This window comes from Aedes aegypti, chromosome 2 (genome assembly GCF_002204515.2).
Source record: "Aedes aegypti strain LVP_AGWG chromosome 2, AaegL5.0 Primary Assembly, whole genome shotgun sequence".
Classification (NCBI taxonomy): Eukaryota; Metazoa; Arthropoda; class Insecta; order Diptera; family Culicidae; genus Aedes; species Aedes aegypti.
In genome coordinates, this window is record NC_035108.1 from 122,931,064 (window position 1) to 122,952,932 (window position 21,869).

At 37.7% G+C, this 21,869-nt stretch overlaps 1 protein-coding gene and 1 long non-coding RNA gene across 4 annotated transcripts in view; one reads left to right on the forward strand and one right to left on the reverse strand.

The window, feature by feature from the left end:
• Nucleotides 1-20,849, reverse strand: part of LOC5578831 (23 kDa integral membrane protein) — a 39,402-nt gene extending 18,553 nt beyond the window's left edge. Inside the window, exon 1 of one of the 2 annotated variants that reach the window (XM_001657132.2) lies at nt 20,503-20,848. In XM_001657132.2, the coding sequence (XP_001657182.2) occupies nt 20,503-20,568 (66 nt within the window). In that variant the 5' untranslated portion in view covers nt 20,569-20,848. Of the gene's footprint in view, nt 1-20,502 lie in introns of both variants that reach the window. The other variant, XM_001657131.2, reaches the window with a different exon arrangement.
• On the forward strand, nt 9,759-11,428 carry LOC110675980. 2 transcript variants are annotated; one of them, XR_002499968.1, is made up of 4 exons: nt 9,759-10,185; nt 10,783-10,879; nt 10,941-11,005; nt 11,066-11,428. It is a non-coding gene; the product is annotated as an uncharacterized LOC110675980 (long non-coding RNA). The 2 variants fall into 2 exon arrangements; XR_002499967.1 differs by lacking the exon at nt 9,759-10,185 and having other exon boundaries at nt 10,433-10,879.
• Nucleotides 20,850-21,869: the final 1,020 nt, after the last annotated feature.

Consider the following 21,869-nt stretch of genomic DNA (forward strand, 5'->3'; position numbering starts at 1 on the left):
CACGAGCTTGCATTTGAATATGTTTATTGTCATATTTGTTTATCTCAATTCGTCATATAAAATAATAAAGCAAAACACGAGAAAATCATATTTTATTTGATTCGTATACTTCAACTAATTAACTTTTAGAATACATTTGCAACCGAACCCGTGAAATTATATTTCACCTCCTGTCCATTGACCAGGTACACATACTCATTTGTAAATTATACCCGGGAGCATATCGCACACTCCCCCCCTGCTATGCCAACAGGTACATTCATATTTCACAACAGTACCCGTGAATAGACATTCACCTCCTGTACACTTACAGGTACAAACAACTTCACTGTGACCCGGGACCAAATTTCCTTTTTGATCCCCTCCTGTTACCCCAACAGGTACACTCTAGAAAATAACGCTTCTTCTTATCACTCCCCATTTGTAGCATATAAGTCAATGTTTTGTTAGCATCCATCTCAAAGACTATCATCAACTGCTCCCCTGTTTATTTTATTTCATCCGAACATTTTCAACAGGTCAACATTTTCTCATACACCCCTTCGACTTCAGAAAATCGGCATTACACACATACTATTGCCCGTCAGTAAAATGAAAGTATGAGCCAAGAAAATCTGACGCCATCTTCCACCTCTTTGCCAGCGGAACACAATGGTATAATGATAATCTCAAAACACTATTTTTCGGAAATCCATTTCTTACCTTCAATCCTCTATCTTCGTCGCCACTTTGTGGGGTTCGGATTACTCGTAGAAGTACACTTTCACGTTTCTCACGAATTCTATACACAGTATATATTTTGCTCAACAACCGCTACATCCAACTTCCCTTGCTGACACTGATCTTCTCCCCCTCTCTCCTCTCTACCATCCATCATCCTACACTGAACTAAAACAGCTTTATTTATATTTAGGATTCAACCGAGGGTACGACCCTACACCTATGCTCAGATGAGTCATCTTGAGCTCAGCAATCCACGCGTTTGAAATCCGCGCATTAGACAAAGAATTGTTAGTGGAAACGTCTCAGGTGGAAACTAAATACAGAGCTAACCAAGCGAATTTCTAACTAATACGGAAATTATCACACAACCAAGATAAGAGTACAAAGCTTATTAAAATAAGATCTCGTTTTAAGTTTTCATTCACTTTTTCAGGGTTTGCAGAATTATTGTTTCACGTCTTCTGGGAAATAGGAAGAAAAAATAAAATGATAATCAAATGAAGCGATACACTTGTTTTAATCAATAAAAATAAGTTCAGTTGATAATCAGAAAGATTGCATGTTTCTTGATCTCAACAAATCTACATAATTACACTTTGACCATTTTGATTTTTCCTTCGAGCATGTACCTACAATTATTCCCATGTCGAACTCTGATTACCTCACTTGAATACTCGGGGCACATGCTCAAGTGATTCGGAAATGGTTCCTAGTGGTAAAAAGTACAATGCTTTTACTCCAACTTTTACATAAAATAGAATGTTGTTCAATAGCCATTTAGTTGACATAGCTACGGATCTCCGTTATAGCGGTTCGTCGCTTTTCAAAATCGTCTCACAAGGAAAGCACGTAGATAAAGTTTACTTTGTATGGGGGATAAAAAAAACTGTTCGTGAAACAAATGATCTCTGATAACTGGAAAGCTGAAAACTCAGCTCAACGTATTCACTAAGTGGGGGAAGAGTCCAATATATTCACTAAACAAATTCAAATGGAACTTCCCGGTCACTCTATGCCAAACACATTATGAGTTTTTTCACTTGCAAATACTGTTATTTTGTTAGAAAAGTAATACAAGCTTGACGAGCGCACGAGCGTAATCGTGTTGATCAGAAATTGTAGTTTTCATCACTTGAAACCAATATTCCAAAACTGTTTCTCGCCAGTCTTGATTGCCAAATACGACGATATATTCGAAGATCGCAGGTATCAGGAAAACGAAAAGGTTTAAAAAAATGCACATTGTTAGTTCTGCAAAAGAAGGGAGTACAGAAATATAGCTTATCAAAATTTATTTATTAAACTTAACTCAATTAAAAGTAAATTCGTCAACACCTCCTAAAAGCTGTCAAGAATATCTTTTGATGCTCAAGATTGAGAGATGATATCATTTCAAAGCGCCATTTGTTGTATTTTCCACAAAGTTGTTTGTCACATAAAACCTGTGTTTTGGCTGAACATGTAATTGCGTTATCTTTTGAAATAACAAAGTTATTCAAATATTTCTGGTGGAGGATTGGTGCATCATGGGACTGTTATTTCATAGAAGAATTGTCAAAGTACTTCGAGATCAGCTGATTTGAAACGTCTTGGGAAAAGGCCCACCTTGGATCATTGCTGACGGCTGATAATAACGTTAGCCGTGAAATACGGAGGAGCATCATCAGTGGAAGTTGGGCCTACTATGGCCTCCACAAGGAGCTGCGATCAAAAAAGATTCACACCCGCACCAAATGTACCATGTACAAAACGTTCATAAGGCCGGTAGTCCTCTACGGGCATGAAACGTGGACGATGCTCGAGGAGGACTTGCAAGCACTTGGAGTCTTCGAACGTATAGCAGGAAATGAAAATAATAATATTTGAATGAACCCTATCCTTATCGTTCAGTTTCCGGGAACAGTGAGGTTGGAATGTGGCCACGAATCTTAGGAAATTGCCAAGTGAACTGTCGAGATGAAACCGTTTCTCCGAACAGCGGTTGCTGAACAATCACATTTCAAGAGCTTGCCGTACCATCGTCGCACCACTTGAGATAACATGTATTGCAGAAATGGTAACGGTCGGCAGAGAACGCGTTGTTTACTAAACGCAAAATCAATACAAATATAACAGAAACATTAACTGTTTCCTGTATAAGTACAACAAAGTCCCAAACTGAATCTTATTTCTCCAAGATAAACAACTTTTGAGAGGGAAACCTTTCGCATACATACACTAATAAGCAAAATCTTGCGCCCACCCAGCTCAAAGATACTCGATCGCGCCCGTAGCATGGCGAACGATCTCGTAAACACTGCACAACGTGATCTCATTCCGGTACGACTTGCATTGGAGTTCCTTCAGCCACTGGTCGAATCTTCGGATCTATTCTCGTCGAACGGAGACATCTAACAAGTCAGCACATTTTATGTTTAGACTTGTGCTGATTGCACATAGAGTGCCTATTAGAGTGGTTCAAAAAATCGTTTTTGCTCCACACCGCTCATTCGATTCTAGATCAAATTCTGAGTGTCCTCCCAAAATTTGAGCTCATTCGGATGAAAACTGAGACTGCACAAGCCCTTTAAAGTTTATATGGGAATTACTATGGGAAAAGCAAGCAATTCATTCAATCGGTCATAGTGTTTGCCCATGTGCTCTTGAGGATTAGTGCTACGTTGATACTGTAAGATACATTCATCAGCTACAACTTTGCCGAAGACCATTTTTAAATCGGACGCCCCAGTAATTAGTTATAGACTTTTGTATGAGTTGTAAAACTTTGGCTATAATAATTGGGCAATTCTGCAGGCATCACTGGATATATGCAGTAAAACATAGTAGCCATGATTTGTGCGTGCTATCTTTCGCGCCAGATGCAGCAATGTTGCCTGTTCAGAAGTGAAATAAGCACTGTTGAAGAATTTGTGACTGGATATAAATCAATAACTAATTACTGAGACGTCCGATTTGAAAACGGTCTTCGGCAAAGTTGTAGCTGATGAATGTATCTTACAGTATCAACGTAGCACTAATCCTCAAGAGCACATGGGCAAACACTATGACCAATTGAATGAATTGCTTGCTTTTCCCATAGTAATTCCTATATAAACTTTGAAGGGCTTGTGCAGTCTCAGTTTTCATCCGAATGAGCTCAAATTTTGGGAGGACACTCAGAATTTGATCTAGAATCGAATGAGCGGTGTGGAGCAAAATCGATTTTTTGAACCACTCTAGTGCCTATACACGCATCAAGTTTCGAAGCAGAGTGAGGTTTCCGATCGAGCACGATCTAGGGGAGAAGTACAAATTTCCGACCAGCAAAATCCTGTGACATTTTTTTTCTGCTGATGAAAAAGTCACAACAAAATGTATTGTCTCGTTATACCAGCTGAAAGATCATAGGAAGACATGTTGAAAACTGATATCAACTCATTTTTGACGTACATGCAAATGAGACTGATTTGCGATTCACAGAAAGTCAAAATCGAATAAATGGGTCGCAAATTAGAGTGTTAAAAATGGGAGAGGTTACCCTAACATTGAAGTCGTGACAACACTCTACTCTACGTTTGTCATCGATGGAAACCGACTGAAGCAACAAGGCTAAACCCCAATATTGTAACACTCAATCCAAAGCCCTAGGCACGTGATTGTACAAGCGAACCACTGAGGCGGAAATACGTACGCCGCCTACTGAGTTTTCAAAGGTAATTCGATTAAACTGAAGACTTTTTGGGATGTGACTTCTATACTTTTAACGAGCTTGAGATGCTGGACTTGATTTCCATTATAAGAGATCCAGTGTTGCATCCAAAATTACAAAATTTGTATATGTATACGATCCATATTTTCTCTTCTGTGTTTGAAACTATTAGAATGGCTCAAAAGCAAAATCGTTCCAGAAAGATCCCACTTCCCACATCTTCCTTGCAATCTTTATGACAAAAGTAGAGTTCTGTCAAATTAACAGCCATTTTGATGAAGGTTTTAAGGTGACCTAAAGTCGTTAAAGGTTTATATTTAGTTTATAAATACAGCTTAAAGTTGATAAACAAACAAAACAAGTTTATTGGACTCAACTCCCACATGGATCTCAAAATTGCACCACCATGGACAGCCCTTCTCCCATCTGTCAGTAACTTTCAGTTTATGATTTGAAAAAGATATGTTTTGGCTCACAGATGATACATTTTTAGTTATATAAAAGTACTAACATTTTTAAAACCTTTCTAAAAATTTCTGGTCTATTGGGTCGCCTTCAAATCATCGCATAAAAGAATGAAAATTTGACAAAACTCTATTGTCAGCATGAAGATTGCAGGGTGATAACATTTTTTAAATTTTACCCACACTTATTTATAGTCTAATGCCTAACTGTTACCTTCAATTCTCATCAGATAAAAAGTAATCGTCTGATCACATACTCACACTAAATCATTCCAGCAGATGTAGTCATTCAGTATCAGACGAATGCCTACTTAGATCTTAATAAACGTTAATTTGCTCTACCGTTTAGGTTTGTTTACGCTTATTAACTTCGGCAAACGATCGGAACATCTAATTCACACCCACCGTTTCGTTGGCAGCGCAAAATGTTTGGAAAACATATCTATACGACTAAACGCTAAGAAATTTTTTCGCCGTTTTGTTTGAAATGTTTTGAAATAATCCAGGCATTTTCATTCTCCATACGTTTACACCATTAAAGTTTACATGTGAGTTCTGGAATTCAATTCAAGGTCCTGGTATTATAAGAGATTACAATCTTCTATAATAACCCATTGTTAAATGTCCCCCTCCTACCAAATTAGGCGCACGAATGTAACCCGGTGACAATCAACTCAACTCAAGGAAAGGTGCGGAAGCGAATTCTGTCACATGGCACGAATAATCGCAATTTCATTAATCCATATGGTCGGTGTTCAGACAGACCGGACTAGATGATATTTTGGCGTTCTGAAGATTCTTTAAGGACTCCATAAATTCTAATTTTTTCGATGCTATTTTTATACAGATGCATCATCAAACACATAAGTTGCATTCTTAAAGCAAATGGAGCAAATATTTTGATGTTTCGAATGCCTGGGAGACGTTTTTCTGAAAACATTAAAAAAACACTTGGTCCAGTCTGTCTGAACACCGACCATATATCCAGTCGAGTAGTCAGTGGTGGTCATGGTATGGCGGTTGGCTAGAAGTTCCATAAAAAAAATGCTTATCATTTTTACCACATCGCAGCGCCTGCTTTGGGATGAGTGACGTGTCACCGGGCTGCTTTGTTTTTACTGCTGGTTGGAACGCATGACACATCTGGGAGCACGATGATGCCATCTAGTTGGAGTTCAAAATAGCTGGCACATTTGTTGTGGGCCGCTGACTTCCCTAGCTACTGACTGGCGGCAGTTGTCCTTGACATTGAACAGTTGTACAGTGTGCGAACGAAAGCTGTGGAGTATATTGAATATTACAGTCAAACATCCTTAAGTTGAGGTCGAAATACGCGTATCTGTCAAAAGATACAACTCCAACAGAATTAAATGGTGTCGTAACGCGAAATCAATTTTGTTCATCAGGCCGCTGCCATTACCACGCGATGGTATAGCACTAAATTCGGGTTTCGTTTATTTATAGGTATTCCGCTAAACAGCTCGAAGATTTATTATCATCAAGTTTGTATATTGTTGTTATATTGAAACCTTACATTTTCTGTAAAAAAAACCTTGCGCTTTCTGTATTTGTAACGATACTATACAATGTTTGTATCGTGTCTTGTTTTGGCTGTACAGTGTACATTCCATGAGCCAAATGAAGTTTGAACCATTTTTAATCTGAACTATGTGCAGATTAGAGGGGCGCAAATTAAAAAGTGTTCAGATTAAATGTGGTCAAGTCAACGGGGGTACCCGGTAATCACAGTTATAACAAACTAGTTGTGTCCCACTCGTCTAGGAAGTTTTACCATAAGATAATTTTTGCATCCGTTCGACAATGTAGGTACCGATTTCAGATGAAAACAAAACGAATAAAACCAGAACATTCCAAAACGCGCTTCACACGTGATCGTTTAGTTTATTTCCACAACATACACATGGTCCTAGGTCCAAGACAAGCGCAAAATACGCGCTATATTTATACTTGTACTAGTAGGAGAACAAACAGAGCGTTCTTCCAGATTCCATCGCTCTTTATGACTAGTTGTCGAGTCCCCTATTTCACGGGAACACATTCAAATGGCAGAGAAATAATTCTACATCGACGAATACATTCTTAAAAAACACCCCTCAAAATCGCGGCGATTAACGACGGCGACCGGGTGACGTCGTATCTTACAAACCAAAACATTGTTGTTGTATCGTTGGCGGTACTCTCTTCCCTTTGGGGTAATGTAGCTCTAACGAATGACTAAGCCATCCATTATTTTTACATCAACAAATTGAAAATTCTCACGCAGTTTTGTTGTTTTCACTACTTCAGAACGAAAATCAATCCTCTGATACCCAAATTCCTATTTTCGACCTAAATGTCATTTTTCGCTGATTAAAATATATCTAAGCATGTTTTGAGCAATGATTTATTATTATTTACAAGCTTATGAATTTTTGTTTTTAATATTTCTTTTTTTTTAACATTTCTCTTCTATTTACTTCTATTTAATAATGCCAAAATAAGTTTTAATGAAATTTTAGAAACATGACTTTTAAATGTTTTTTGCTTAAATATATTTTATTTTCCATGCAAATGACGAAAAAAACATTATAGTAAATTTCACGCCACCAGGCTCTCCATCTAGGTTGATTGTGAACATATAAACTAGTGATCCTTTATAGAGAGATAAGCGGAAGTAAAATGGAATGATTTGGCAACAGACCAGCAGTGCTGATTTTGCTCGGCGTCGAGAATAACATTGTAACACGGACATGACTTCCTCATTGCTATAAAGTGTATTTTGTTTCGTTATAGATCTTTGAGCTACATATTAAAACTAATAAACAGCCGAAAAAATCAAAAACTAAAAATCGCTTTGACAAAAATTCAAAAAAGTAATACATTTCATTTTTTTGCTTCATGCAAAATTACTTTTACCGAAATAATTTCAAGCGGATTACATCACTCCTCAAGAAAAGTTCAAAACAAACATAACGCATGTTCGTTTGGCTCACACTTTGACAGCTCTCGCTGCTCGATTGGCTCACACTTTGACAGGAATGTCAGCTTCCGCGAATCTCTCTTATAAAGGATTTCTAATATAAACTATATATTTCGTGTATTGCACTCTTATTGGAACTCAAGCATTTTTAGATTATAAATAAATCTATTTTTCAACTGTTTTTCATCATTACAAAAAATGTTTCAAAAATCTCATGGTATGCTTGTTTTGGTCCTACTCTGGGAGAGAGAAACCAATACGAAAGGTACACAACAAATGAAAACTAGCGATTTTCATCAAGTCTGCCTTGGTTGTCTTTGACAAGCTGGAGTTATCTTGCAGTTTGAAAAAAAAAACTTTGATATTTCGTGTGTAGTATCTGTGCCTCCCTTCAAGGTCCTACCTAATAGCCAGCAAAATAATCATTTTGCTTTGAAAGCTATGAAAAAATAAAAAAAAATAAATCCCAAAGGGTACCTTGCCCACAGGCAGGGTTGGTTATTAGAGGGTTAAATCGATTCACAGAGATATTTCTCTGTTCCAGCACCGACCTAAGTAGGCCTGTGTGAAAAAGTATTCCATGTGGATGAGCGTTTCAACGGCTAGCGCAAAAGTATGGACTCTCAAGGATGTTTCGGTTGGCTCGCACGAAAGCGAACTCTGTCAGAAGCGTCAGTACTGAGCTCTGTCAGAAGCATCGAACGATCACGATCGCGATCGTATCGTGCAAAATTTAATATTGAAGGTCATACACATGTAGGTTGAGAGCCATATCTAGAACGACTGTGTACAGGTTTTGCACTAAGTACTACTAGACTCAACCGACCAGTTCTCAGAGGAGAGTAGTGAGACTTGCGTTTGCTTGTTTGCTTGCTGAATTGATACGAACCAAGCCGGAAAAGGAAACGTGACCTCCGTGGAGGTGCGTTTGTTCGTGACACGTTCTGTGCACTTTGCCGACTTATTGGTCAGCCATAGTACACGGAGAAATATTTTTACCTAATTTTTGAGTTTACTTTACCCAAAATTAAGTATATCGATTATAGTTTCAACCCAAAATCTCTCGGTTTTCTCTTTCTCCCACACGAATGTTGTTAAAAATAGAGAGAGCTGCATCTACCCAATGGGGGTACTTTGGCCCAATAAGCCAAATTTGGGTAAATGCAACTTTTCTTATGTTTGGGTCGAAAGAACTCAATTTTGCGTTAAATCAACCCAAAATTGAGTAAATTTTTGTAATGGAATTAAAGCCAAACTACCTAGTGGGGACCTTGGAAATTTAGCCAAAATTGAGTTATTGGGCTCAACTACGGAATTGCGTTGAAACAACCCAAAATTGAGTTGAATTCCGTCTCCGTGTAAGCAGTCAAAGATATGAAAACAGTTAAAAGCTCGATTAGTGAATATTGGAATCTTGTACAGTCATCTCTCCCTTACTCGATATTGAAGGGACCATCGAGTTAGGGAGATATCGAGTTACAGAACACAAAACCAGTGCAACTGCGATCTAAGGGACCATCGAGTTAAGCCTGATTTGCTACTGAAAAGGAATCGCTAAAGAAATTTCTCGCCGATTCGTTGCAGAAATTTTCTACAGCGACTCCCATTTGAACTGACAGTTCTTTTCAACTGCGTACTGCGATCAGAAAAAAGCGCCTTCTTGAACGATTCCTTGCAGAAATTTCCCATGCATCAAGATAGGCCGATAAATTACTTGTCAGCAGCGAATCAGGCTTTAGCCATGAAAACCAACTTTTACTATGGTTCTCTAACTCGATATCGATATACGGAATATCGAGTAAGGGAGAGTTAACTGTAATTGAATCAACAGAAAGAAACGTTATTTCAAATGGACTTCACAGTAGAAAATTTCTTGACCATTTATTTCGTATGAATTTTTACTTTTCTTGAGCGAAACAGCATACCAAGCTTAAGAAAAATGAAATAGGGAAGTCTGTTGCTGCTAAATCGCGCTATCAGTACACGCTTTGCCAAATGTGCAAATATTTGGCTAGGCATAAATCAACAGATAAACATCGGTTTCAACAGACAAAATCTAAGAAATTTCAAGCCTTTGCTTGGCTCTGCATCAACCCATGACAAATATTTGTCATCTTACCCTGCAGTTAAGCCGGAGACGAATAGAGACATAGTAGTCGGGTTCAGAATGGTACTGTATTTGATCCCTTGGTACTACAAAAGGTACCCAAGTTTGACAGAACGCAGTACATTTTTTACGGCATTGTAGATTTTGCTCTACTATCTTATGTGTCAATAATATGGAGGTCTTTCCCGCATAGAAAAATACAATTCACCGCACATTCCGAACAGTAAGTATCTTATAACTGATAAGGTAAATGTTTCACAAACAGTTGCTATTGTGTTGAACAATATGAAGCACAAAGTGAATAACTATAAAATGTTGTTTAAGTAATTCATCCCAAACAGTAAAAATATAACTTAGTGTGCTGATATAGTTCAACTATATTGGAACGAAATTTCTTTCGATATTGTTGAATTGTTTTATTCCCTTTTGTCGAATGGTTTTACTGCATTTACTATATATAACTAATTTCCAACAGTTTGGCAAACAGTTGCCCGCTTTGGTATTTGTGAGTGATTTTCATTATGCACGCTTCAAAAATTATTAGTAGCTGTATGCTAACAAAAATAAATGTTAATATTTTTATTGAAAAAATAAGCACATGTTTTTACAAAATTGTTGTAACATATTCCTCAAACAAACTCAAACTGTATTTGAATTATAGACAAAATTTAAAAAAATAGAAAAGTAAAAATTTATTTTGATCTAAGTATGAAGGATATACAAACGCTGAGTTGATGTTTTTTAAGCGTGCATTTTTCTGCACAGATTTTGCAACCGCCAAAGAAAGACGAAAAAATGAAAACAAATTGAAATCTTCTAGGTTCCGCGAGTTTGTTCGGTTTCCACGTTCCAGAGGACTTGCCAAGCGGTATCGCTGCCTACTTCCAATGCCGCGCTGTTTCACGGATATACGAAACGTAAGTACTTAACCGTGGGTCAAAGGTAAAACAAAATACCGAACATTTTTGTCAATTGCAGCTTAATCAAATCAAAGGCCGGAAAAGGATAGTAGCGTCGTCAAATCATCGTCCCACTGCTCTCAGGTAAAAATTAAAAGAAATATTTGTCAACTCAAGTTTTAATACGTTTCTGTTACAATGCAGTTTCTCGAGAACCGGACCAATTTCGACTCGGAAGTTGCTAGCAAGCACCACCAGCCAAGGAAGCCAACCCTTCTTAAATTCGTCCTGTGGAAGCGGAAACTACAAGCAACGTATTTTGGACAAAAAAGCTGTGATTCTCGTTATTTACTTTTAATTTTAATAATTCCTGATATTTTATTGCAGGCATAGTTCGATTATATTTCATTTACATATAAAAAAATTATAAAACAATTTGTTTCAAATATTTACAGTGAAAAAAAATGTAATAAAAAAAACATTTATCACCAAATTCGAATTTTCTTTATCTTAATGTATAAACGTATCAGTACAGTATAGAATATTGTTAAACTACCGTAACTTACCATAAATAAACAATTACGTATACGTTATTTCTTTTCATTTTTATTTTATAGTTGTACTATTTTATAACTGTTTGCGAAAACGTGGATTGCACGAAAAAATGGACAATATATCCGTCATTTAGCAAACTGTAAACGACAAATTTTGTTTGAAAAAATCGACGTTTTTGAATGGTTACATAACTTAACCGCCTATTCCCCATACTGTTATTTTCCTGATTACAATTTCCCAAACAGGCAAAACCGTTCATGGTAGGGTTGGTTTATTGTTATTTTTAATGTTATTAGGAATTATCGCGATATTGTTTTACATTGTAATGGATAATTCGTGAAACAGTAGATATACGGTTCATGATTATGCGGGTTATTTCGTCTTTGGTTAAACCAAAGGCAAAGTACAGACGAAGAAGATGGGCACAGAAAGGATGTCGCTTTTAGTATACTACAGTAAGCTCCCTAACTTGATATCTCCCGATATTACGTTAGACAACCATAGTAAAACTTAATTTTCATGGCTACCTCGATGGTCCCTTGGTTCGCAGCAGAGAGAGAGGAGACAACTCACTGGCAGTGACAGTTGACATGTTTTCTTGCCTTCTTTGACTTCTTTCTTTAATGGGTTACATGCATGGCTTGATTCGCTACTCGTCACACCGTAACGCACATGTGCTAGTGTCTATGTACGAAAAATCGCTAAAAAGTAACCCAAAACATATTTGTATGGCGAAATGCATCTAACGAATTATTTCGTAAAATTGGGAACTATTTCCGAAAAAATATTTGGTACCGGTTGTGCGTGATGATGATGACTATCACGCCTACCAAATATTTTTTCGATTAAAGCTTTCATTCACAAGATATTTGAAGTCAGATGTCTTTCCCCATACAAAATAAAATGAGAAAACTTCTGCTGATCAACTCTGAACAAGAGCAAAGCAGGTAATCCATTCTTGGCTTGTGCACAACGGTCAGATGAACTTATTATGATCAGAATCATATATACTTTTTGTTGTTCACTGTGAAAAAGAATACGAATGTAAAAAAAATCAATAGCAGTTCGTCAATACACAACTATATTTAGGCATTCAACTTTTATAATGTGAAATCATCGAAAAACATTTTTAATTACATTTACTTGAGGTTTTTCATGTTTCACCCTTCAAATGTGCGGTTTTTCCAACAGTTGGTGACATGTTTCCTTGACTTTTGGGAGCTCGCAGGTTCGCAGTTGCACTAGTTTAGTGTTCAATAACTCGATACCTCCCTAACTCGATGGTCCCTTCAATATCGAGTAATGGAGAGTTGACTTTACTTCGCGTTGAAAACTGGGTAAACCAACGTGCAAAGATCGATTTTTGACCGACTTCGCCGGGTCACAAGTCGCTTCGCAACTAGTGCGCACAGAGCAGACACAAAATATAGGCATAGTAGCCGGGTTCAGAATTGGTATCACTTCTAGTACTACATTTGGTCTTTTGGTACTGCAAAAGTCACCAAAGTTCGACAGATCGCAGTATACTTTTTACGGCATTCTATATTTTGCTCTATTAGCTTATGGGTCATAATATTTTGGGCAGCTGAAAGAAACATGAATGTTTTTATTTCGTCTTTGGTGCGCATTTAAACACTCCACAGTGAGCATCATGCGCTACAATAGGGTCTCAAAGCCCTGTCCAAATTTTATTACCAAACGCTTAAGTTTACTTAATTTTTAAATGATTTTCGTTAATTTTACTTCAAATAACTTTTTATTATGATTTTTGAGATTTCGTCGTTGTTGTTGTTGTTTGAGAGGGACTTTAATTAAGATTTCGTCACATCTCTTGGTTTAAACTCAAATTTTGGGTATATTTTGTTTTCCGTGTCCTTTCCGAAATGTCAGACAGGAACAACCCCAGTGCTAAAATTAAAAGCCCTGTGGCGTTGTTGTCTATTCATAATTGAAACTATTTTTAAAATTCAAGTATAAATATGTTATAGCCGTTATTTGAGTTGGAAAAATTGCTAAAGTAGTTGCAAAAACATGCTCTTTCGTATTATTAAATAAAACAAGAATTCATTCAACATCTTAGGACCCAATTGAGAACCGAGTTGCGACGTGGCGAAGTTAGTAAAAAATCGATCAGTATCAGAGGAGAATGCTAACTTCATCCCTAGACATGGATAAATGAATTCAACTGCTGAATCAAAGTGGATTGAGATTATGAAAAGAAATGTCTAGAGACACGTTGTGTGTGATTGAAAAAGTAAATAAGACTTTAAAGTGTCTTTTGTCCTTTTTTGATCTTGAATCTTTTTAGACAAAGATTATGAATGTTTGAGAGGCAAAGCTTGTGGAGCCATCTCTCATCTAAAACAATCTCGCCAGCTGTCATCTAGTATTTCTACATAGCGGATTCAGCGTTTTGACACGTTGAACTACCTTCCTTTTAGATACCATGAGTTAACCCTTGAGTATGTTTTCCACGTGTACTACATTCGGTCCCTCGCAGCCTATGAACATGCCCTATATCAACTGCAGCGATTTGCAGTAGACAGGATGTCACGGGCCCGATCCATCTGACATGCCAATCGAGCACTCTGCCACAATAGAAGATGGTGTCTCCACCCATGTCGATGGCCTGGTCCCTCGCGATGTACTTAAGCTAGACAGATGTCAGTAGGATAGATTCATCGGCATTTGCCATAGTACCAATAGTACGACCAATCCATTATTTTTCAATCAAATTCACTTTAAATTTACACGATCATGTAATATTCAACCAGTTTTGGTTGAAAATTGTATGTATATTCATTTAAGTTTACATGATGCTGTAAAAAAACATGAATTTGATTTATTTTTACAGTGGACTTCAGTTTACATCACATTGAAAATTAAATATTTTTTCTGTGCAGTTTTCGCCACTGCAGGTAAAAAGCTACCTACCTATCAAACTCAATATTGTCTGTTTCATTCGCAACAAAACGCGCCGCCAACTTTCGAACAGACTGAAAAAAATCGTCGCCAGCAAAGCCAATCGAAGGAGGTGATTTGCCTTTGTGTTGGCAAGACTGGTGAAACGTTAAATGCCAGAAAAAAAATCAAAGGAGGTAATTTGCTATTGTGTTGGTAAGACTGGTGAAACGTCAAATACACAGCGGTTGCTTGCCTGACGACGATTTTGGCGACGGTTTCACGGGCGACGATTACAAATCGTCGCATCCGATAGGGTGCAAAATTTACAATATGATTGAGTTGATAAGTAGCTTTTTACCTTCAGATTTTGTTTTATTGTGATTTCAGTTTTTTTGTGATTTATGGAGACAGTAGGCTGCGCAAACTGTTATACACTACCCGTCAAAAGTATGGAATCGCATCATCGAGTTTTTCGATTTGAACATCACTACAACAGCAATTTGTACTTACCGGGGATTCTAAACTTTTTGGGGTGTTTGACTGCACTAATTTAAAGAGAGTGACATGGTGACGCTTTTCAATACTTTTGGCGGGTAGTGCTTTGGTTGCCCTCCAGCACTCGGATGCCCATTGCCCAATAGAGACATATAGCAAAATTGGAAATTTTTCGCTGATAGGAATACTACCGACCAGCTCTACATCCATCACTCCAAGGGAGCTCAAATACCGGCTCCAATCTTATCGAAGCGCTGTTATCAGTTTATTTTAGTCGAACAAACCCCGTGTAGCTATTCTTTTTTCATGTTTTTTTACTTGGCGTTATGCAAACATAAAGGCAAATGTTTGCACCAAATGCCGCCTTCGGGTGACGAATAACCAATGCAGGTTAAGAGCCCATACCATAACCTTCGATGCCGACGACGATGATTTCATACTGATAATTGCACAATCGACTCTAGTACGATTCGGAGAAATTCCGGATAGATGTATGCAAATAATGTGGGACTGAGAGAGACTCGCGAAGAGGAAAAATATCAACGTCATATGCAGCCCAGATTCCCCTCTCACGAAATGTCAAATGCAGCCAACCGTTTTTATGGCTGAACAAGTGAAAAGTATTGCGTTCAAAGTAAACTGTTATTAAAAACCTCGGTCGGCGGAGCAGTTTTTTTTCCAAAGTTGCTGATAAATCTAAGCAGAAGATTAATTATTGCTAATGACTGCTACGTTTGCTGGCATGAAATTTCATTCAAACGGCTATTTATGATTCGATGTGATGCAAACTCAATCATTTTTTGCTGCGAGGTTCATGTGAGGGGTTTGACCGGCTTGCGCATAATTGGTATAAACACAAAGTGAAATAAGAAAAAACTCAGCAAACACAGAAAAAGAAGACCGTCTTCGCGAGTCTCGTCTCAGATGTGGGACTAACTTTATGAAATATTTCCACGAGTACGACACAGATTCTCGGTAGAAGGTTTGAAGAATCGAGAATAGAAACATTTAAATATGAAGACAAAGTAAAATTCCTTAATTAAATTGAAGTCCTTTCCCCTCGATTAGTTGTTTTGTACTTTTGGAAGGTATTAAGAAAATTTGAACGAAATCAATAAAAGCCAAAAGTAACCACAAGACCGCTTATTCGCCCTTTTGAACTTATAGGGCTTGTACGGCCAATGTAGGATATGTCAGCACTATGATGGCCCTATAGTGATTATCACGCCCAATGGTATGGGTGCCCTAGTGTAGATGTAGTTGTGAACCTTAGAGGAAAACAATATGCACTCAGTCTCGAAAAACACCCAGAAACCGAGTTTAAATTTTTCAAATTGGGTAATATTTACATATGCATTTTGATGAGTCTGGAAAGCGTGTGCAAGTTTCTTTGAGGAAAACAAAAACAAACTTTGTATGATGAGCGTATGCTAGTCTACGTGTGTTCAAATGTCACTAAGCTCTATATTTTGTGTTAACCACTCTGATTCGTCACACAGACTTCGTTCTCAATGGGTTACATGCATGACTTGATTCGCTGCTCACCACATAGTGACGCACATGCGCTAGTGTCTATGCACGCCAAAAATATTTATATGCCGAAATGCATCTAACGAATTATTTCTCAAAATTGGGAACTATTTTCGAAAAAAATATTTGGTACTGGTAGTACGTAATGATGATGGCTATCACGCCTACCAAATATTTTTTTTCGATAAATGCTTTCAATTACGAGAAATTTGAAGTAAGATGCCTTTCCCCATACAAAATAAAACGCGAAAACTTCTGCTGATCAACTGTGGACCAGAGGTCGTATTTCTCATGTATACCTAAATGAGCTAGTGTGCCATGCGATATCCCATATCGCAGCTCACAGATTATGTGAGACACGAAATTCAGATACGTACAAAATATATCTTAGTGAGCGAGTCTCATGAGATATCTCGTGAGGCTCGTCACATGCGCTTACTAGGAGTACTTTTATGCAGTTATGTTTGCCTAGTACAATAACCCCACGGAAGCATACGGCTTCGGTCTATGCCTATGCTTCTTCGGTGGCCAGCACAAGTTTTTCAATTCAAATGCTAGAGACTCAACCGCGTTGAACCGCGTCAGTCCTTTCAAACTGCTTACAGGCAGTTCAATCCATAATTTAATCCATTTTCATTGCCTCTAAAACCTTCGCCTGCGAGTCTCAAATGCACTGTCACATTGAGATTTTCTCATGAGACGACACATGAGCCAGTGCAGATGTGATCGTTTGAGCTAGTACATTGCTACATGAGATCTAAAAAAATGTGTCTCACCATAGCACGTGCTCAAGCGCGTGGTTATTTTTGTGCGCTCATGGCAAGCTGATCTCAAGCTCTTGATGTGAAGCGCGTATACATGATGTCCACAGTGTGGACAAGAGCAAAGCAAGTAATCCATTGATTTCTAACCAAGATCAAAGCAAGCGAAGATAAACATTCGTACATCGTGTGGCAAGTACGATGATACCCTATCCCCAACGAAATCAAGAAAATTTCCATTACGAAAAGATCCTGGACCGACCGGGATCACACCGGTGACCGGGACACCTTCAGCATGGCTTTTTTTTTTGTAGCCACGGACTCTTACCACTCGGCTAAGGAAGGCCCCTATCTTACTTTTATATAAGAGAATAGGAAGTTGACAAATTACATGAAAACCTAATGACGTTCAAATCATATACCTACTGTATGAATCAGGGGGAGTATACGGTATGAATCAAGTATCCTCTCGGCTCAAGTACTATAGTGACAACATTCCCATGACGATGTTATCAATTGTAAACCTCTCTGAAGTGATACGTCGATTTGCTTGTGTGTTCAATCCATTTATTCCCCACAATTCCCAAACGATGATATCATTTGGTCACCCGCATACTATGATTGTCGTCGTCAAATACAGCGGCAATATGAGCACTGCCTACTAGGTAGCTTCTCCAAACAATCAGCCACCATTGCATTGTGCTGTTCAAGTTGATCATTCCTACGGTGGTCCCCAGTCACAAAATTATCCAGAATATTGCCCACTGCACGGTGACGTCATCATAAAATCTCTCTCTTTCCCTCCTTCGGAAAAACGGTTATTATTTATTTTGTACTTTTGGAAGGTATTAAGAAAATTTGAACGAAATCAAAGTTGACAGGTACTGGCACCATCGTTTTCAAGTTTTGTTGAAGAGCGAAAGAGAGAGAGAAAATCGCTGTGAAATGCCTAATTGTGCTACAAAAAGTAATATAGTTACATGATCAAACTAGTTCCATGAAGCGTTGAAGCGCTTGAGCCTATGAAAAACAAGTAGAAACGTTTGATCCTATTCTTGGAATTTTTGATTAACTGCGGCAGTGACGGTTTTCGGAATCTACTGAGCTCACATTTGGCCACAATATGCGTCACATTGATGTGCTGCTTTTCGCGAAATATCTGACAATTCGGCCGAGAAATGCCACCCATGCCAAAGTTAATCATGGAAGTGCCCAAGCAGTTCTGCACCCTAACTGCAATTTATCATTGACAAGACATTTGATACACGGTGTCCGGCCATTTGGCCGAACGCCGTTTGGCCGAATGCCGTTTGGCCGAACGCCATTTGGCCGAATGCCATTTGGCCGAAAGGGTCATTTGGCCGAATGCCGTTTGGCCGAATCATGGACAAAAAAATCAAATTGCTACAACGCTGATGTGTAGGATTCATAAGTGTGTCCCAATAACTGATAAGCTAATTATTTTTTTCATTTTTATGATGTGACGGGACGTCATGTTTGTCACTATATAAGAGCTCCAAGAGAATGATAACATCGACCCTTTTATTCAGGACGAAGTTGTGAACTCCACACTTCACGTTAAGACTCTGAGGTGATAATTGATTCGCTACTGGATTACCAATGATGTAATAAGGTCTCGAGTGTTTTTAATGATTTCATCAGAAATTTTTCCTTCTTTTAAACATAGGCTATTCTTTCTAGTTACACTGGTTCCATTACTATCGGCAATGATTGACCTTATATTTTAATTGGGAATTTTTCCTTCTTTAAATCATCGGCAATTCTTTGTTGTTGTACTGGTGAAATAAATTATTACATGCATTGCTCTTGTTTTAATTTTCATAAGAGATTTATCCTTCTTATGTTCATAGGCTGTTCTTTCAAGAGGGAAATATTTTTCATAATTAATTTAATTAAAGCTTAAAATACGTTCTTTCCAAAACATATTTTTTTAGCTCAAGGGTTAACTTACACACTCCGAAAAAATCATGCGATTCTACGTCTTTTGGAAGCACATAACAGAAGCGAGCCAAATGACGTGAATTTGTGTCTCATTTTAAATACAATGGTGTCTGATTCGGGAAATATCAATCATAGCGGCATCGTTTTCATGTCCTTCATCATGTAAAATTACATTTTTCTTTCAATACATCTTTCAGAACCCATTTTTACGTCATTTCATCACTTTCATAATGTGCCATTCAGTCATAATGTGAATTACGTCCGGAGTGATTTTCATTATTTTTAAGAGTGTAGATGAGATGTCATTCTCCTCCAAGATTAAAATTACAACTTGGGAACTGAACACTGCACCGTGTCTTGTATATAGAAATAAACGACTCGGTGAACACTTACGTCACAGAAGTACACTGTTTCTCCGTTGTGAAAAGAAGAACCCAAGACTTGTTGATGTCAGAACTATGACATATATTACTTAGTACGATTTGAGGGATCAAAGCAAGCCGATCCAGCAGAAGGACGAATAAGTTTTAAACTGTTTCAGTTACTGTCAAAAGTTAACTACAAACGCGATGCCAAAACATCTGCTGGTGGCTATTACCACTAGCATAGCATTAAACAACTGCTTAAATTTAGGATGTTCTTCTTTCAGCTCTGACTGTTTCTTCAACTAACACTAAAAAGCTTATGTATATCAATGATGATATTTCCTATTTTTATGAATAAGCTGAATAAGTTCTTTGAAATTCATAATAAACCCATGCCAACTGTAGTTCACTTTTGTTTTCAATTTCGGCCAAACGGCATTCGGCCAAACGGCATTCGGCCAAATGGCTTTCGGCCAAATGACCCTTTCGGCCAAATGGCGTTCGGCCAAACGGCATTCGGCCAAATGGCATTCGGCCAAATGACCCGGAACCTTGATACACATGGTTAAGCATTTTACAACGTCTGCAACTTGATGCAAAACTCCGCCCAAATATCACAAACTACTTTTAAAAAAACAATTTGGAACTAAGTTTTGATGTTTTTTTTTCTTTTGATAAACTGTGTGAATATCAGTGATCTGAATTTGTGGATTTCAAAAGGGCGTAACCTCAAAACAGGCTCTACAATTTGTTTTTTTTTATGTTCTAGGCAGACATGCATCTTAACCATAGAAAACGACTGGTGAGCACAGATTTTTTTTATAATGACCATCTTGGGGAGCACCGTGTTCCCCTATCTAGAACCGAGTAAATCCCCGGTCGCTGACTGCCATGCATTTGTCATCCCGACGTCAATCGTCGTTATTACTTAGCCCGCAATTATCCACGTGACCCTATCGAAATAGCTTGCAATCTTCCGAGGAGATATATGCGTTGTATGTAATTGTCGTTCACCAGTTTGAGATGCGTGTGATATGAGTATTAAATATAGACACAGATTGTAACTCACCGAGCACAACAGGTTGAACACAAATAGTACATATTTGATCGTTGATAATCCACAGTTTAGTGCCATTTTGCGGTAATTTCCGTTCCACTCAGATGGTCGTGTAATTTAATACACGCAGAAAAAAAACGGATATTTTTTTACAGAAACGGGAGTACTTTCCCTCTCGAAACGTTCGACCTTGTCTTCGACTCACTATCTATACTACTGCAACTTCGACTTTGGCTCTGATTTTCTTTTGCTTCCTTCTCAGCACTCAGCACTGTTTTGCTCTTTTTTTTCCTTCAATTCACACCCCCGAAAAGCGTCCGTATTGCTTTAAATCTCGATCAAGACTAACGTTCTGGCGATGCATTCAACCGGTGTGTTTTACCTACTTACTCATCGTCCGCACGTATACACGTTGTTTACAGGCGCTGCTATCTGCGTTCATCTGAAGTTGTAGTAGGTACCGTCATCCGGGGTAACTTTGATCAGTTTTGTCAGATATTACTTAAAAATTTCATCTGCAAATTCAAATTTTGCAAAGTTTTAAAAAACAAGTATTGGTACACATACCCCGTGACTATTTATTGGAGATTCTTCTTTTGAAGTTTAAAATATGTTCAATAAAATGTTCTATTCGATTTTGATTTGATTGATATAGGATACACTTATGGATCATTTTGGATAATTATATCAATTGTTTTCTATCACTAATGAATCCAAATATGTTTTTGAATATTTTCCATATTTTCAATTGGAATGCTCGTTCTTTGAATAATAAAGCGGACGAGCTGTTTACTGCCCACAACTGCATAATGGTCACATTCGACATTTTTAACAATTTCGAGTTAATACCGGGGAGAGTCATCAAATGACAAATACTTTCGATCCACTTACTAAAATCTGCGAGATTGTTCTAGAAAATTCGAAAAAAATACCAAGTTGTTTTGTCACATTGGCAATTGTAACCGCATAACATGAGCCTCATAATGCAGTGGCAACGAAATTTCTATCAGAATTTTTTTCTGACTATTCACCCAATAAGAGATATGAGTTGTACAAAATTTCAGCCTCAAATAAGCACTTTTGAATTCTTAGTGATTTTTTGAAATATCAGTTCCCTCCCATACTGCAATAAAATGCAAACTTGGTATCCCATTTACTCAATGCCTACTTTTGTCGAATGTTACAAATATGCAGTTATGGGCAGTTTAGTTTTATAACAGCTAATAACCATTGCACATTGGTCCACGGAACGAAATTAAGTGGAATAAATTAATAACTTGAAAAATATAAGAGATAGAGTTTTGGTGTCTTCTGAACATTTGTTTGTCTGGTCATGGCGCGTTATATGCAAAAGTGTCCTAAGCGCCAAATTTCATAGC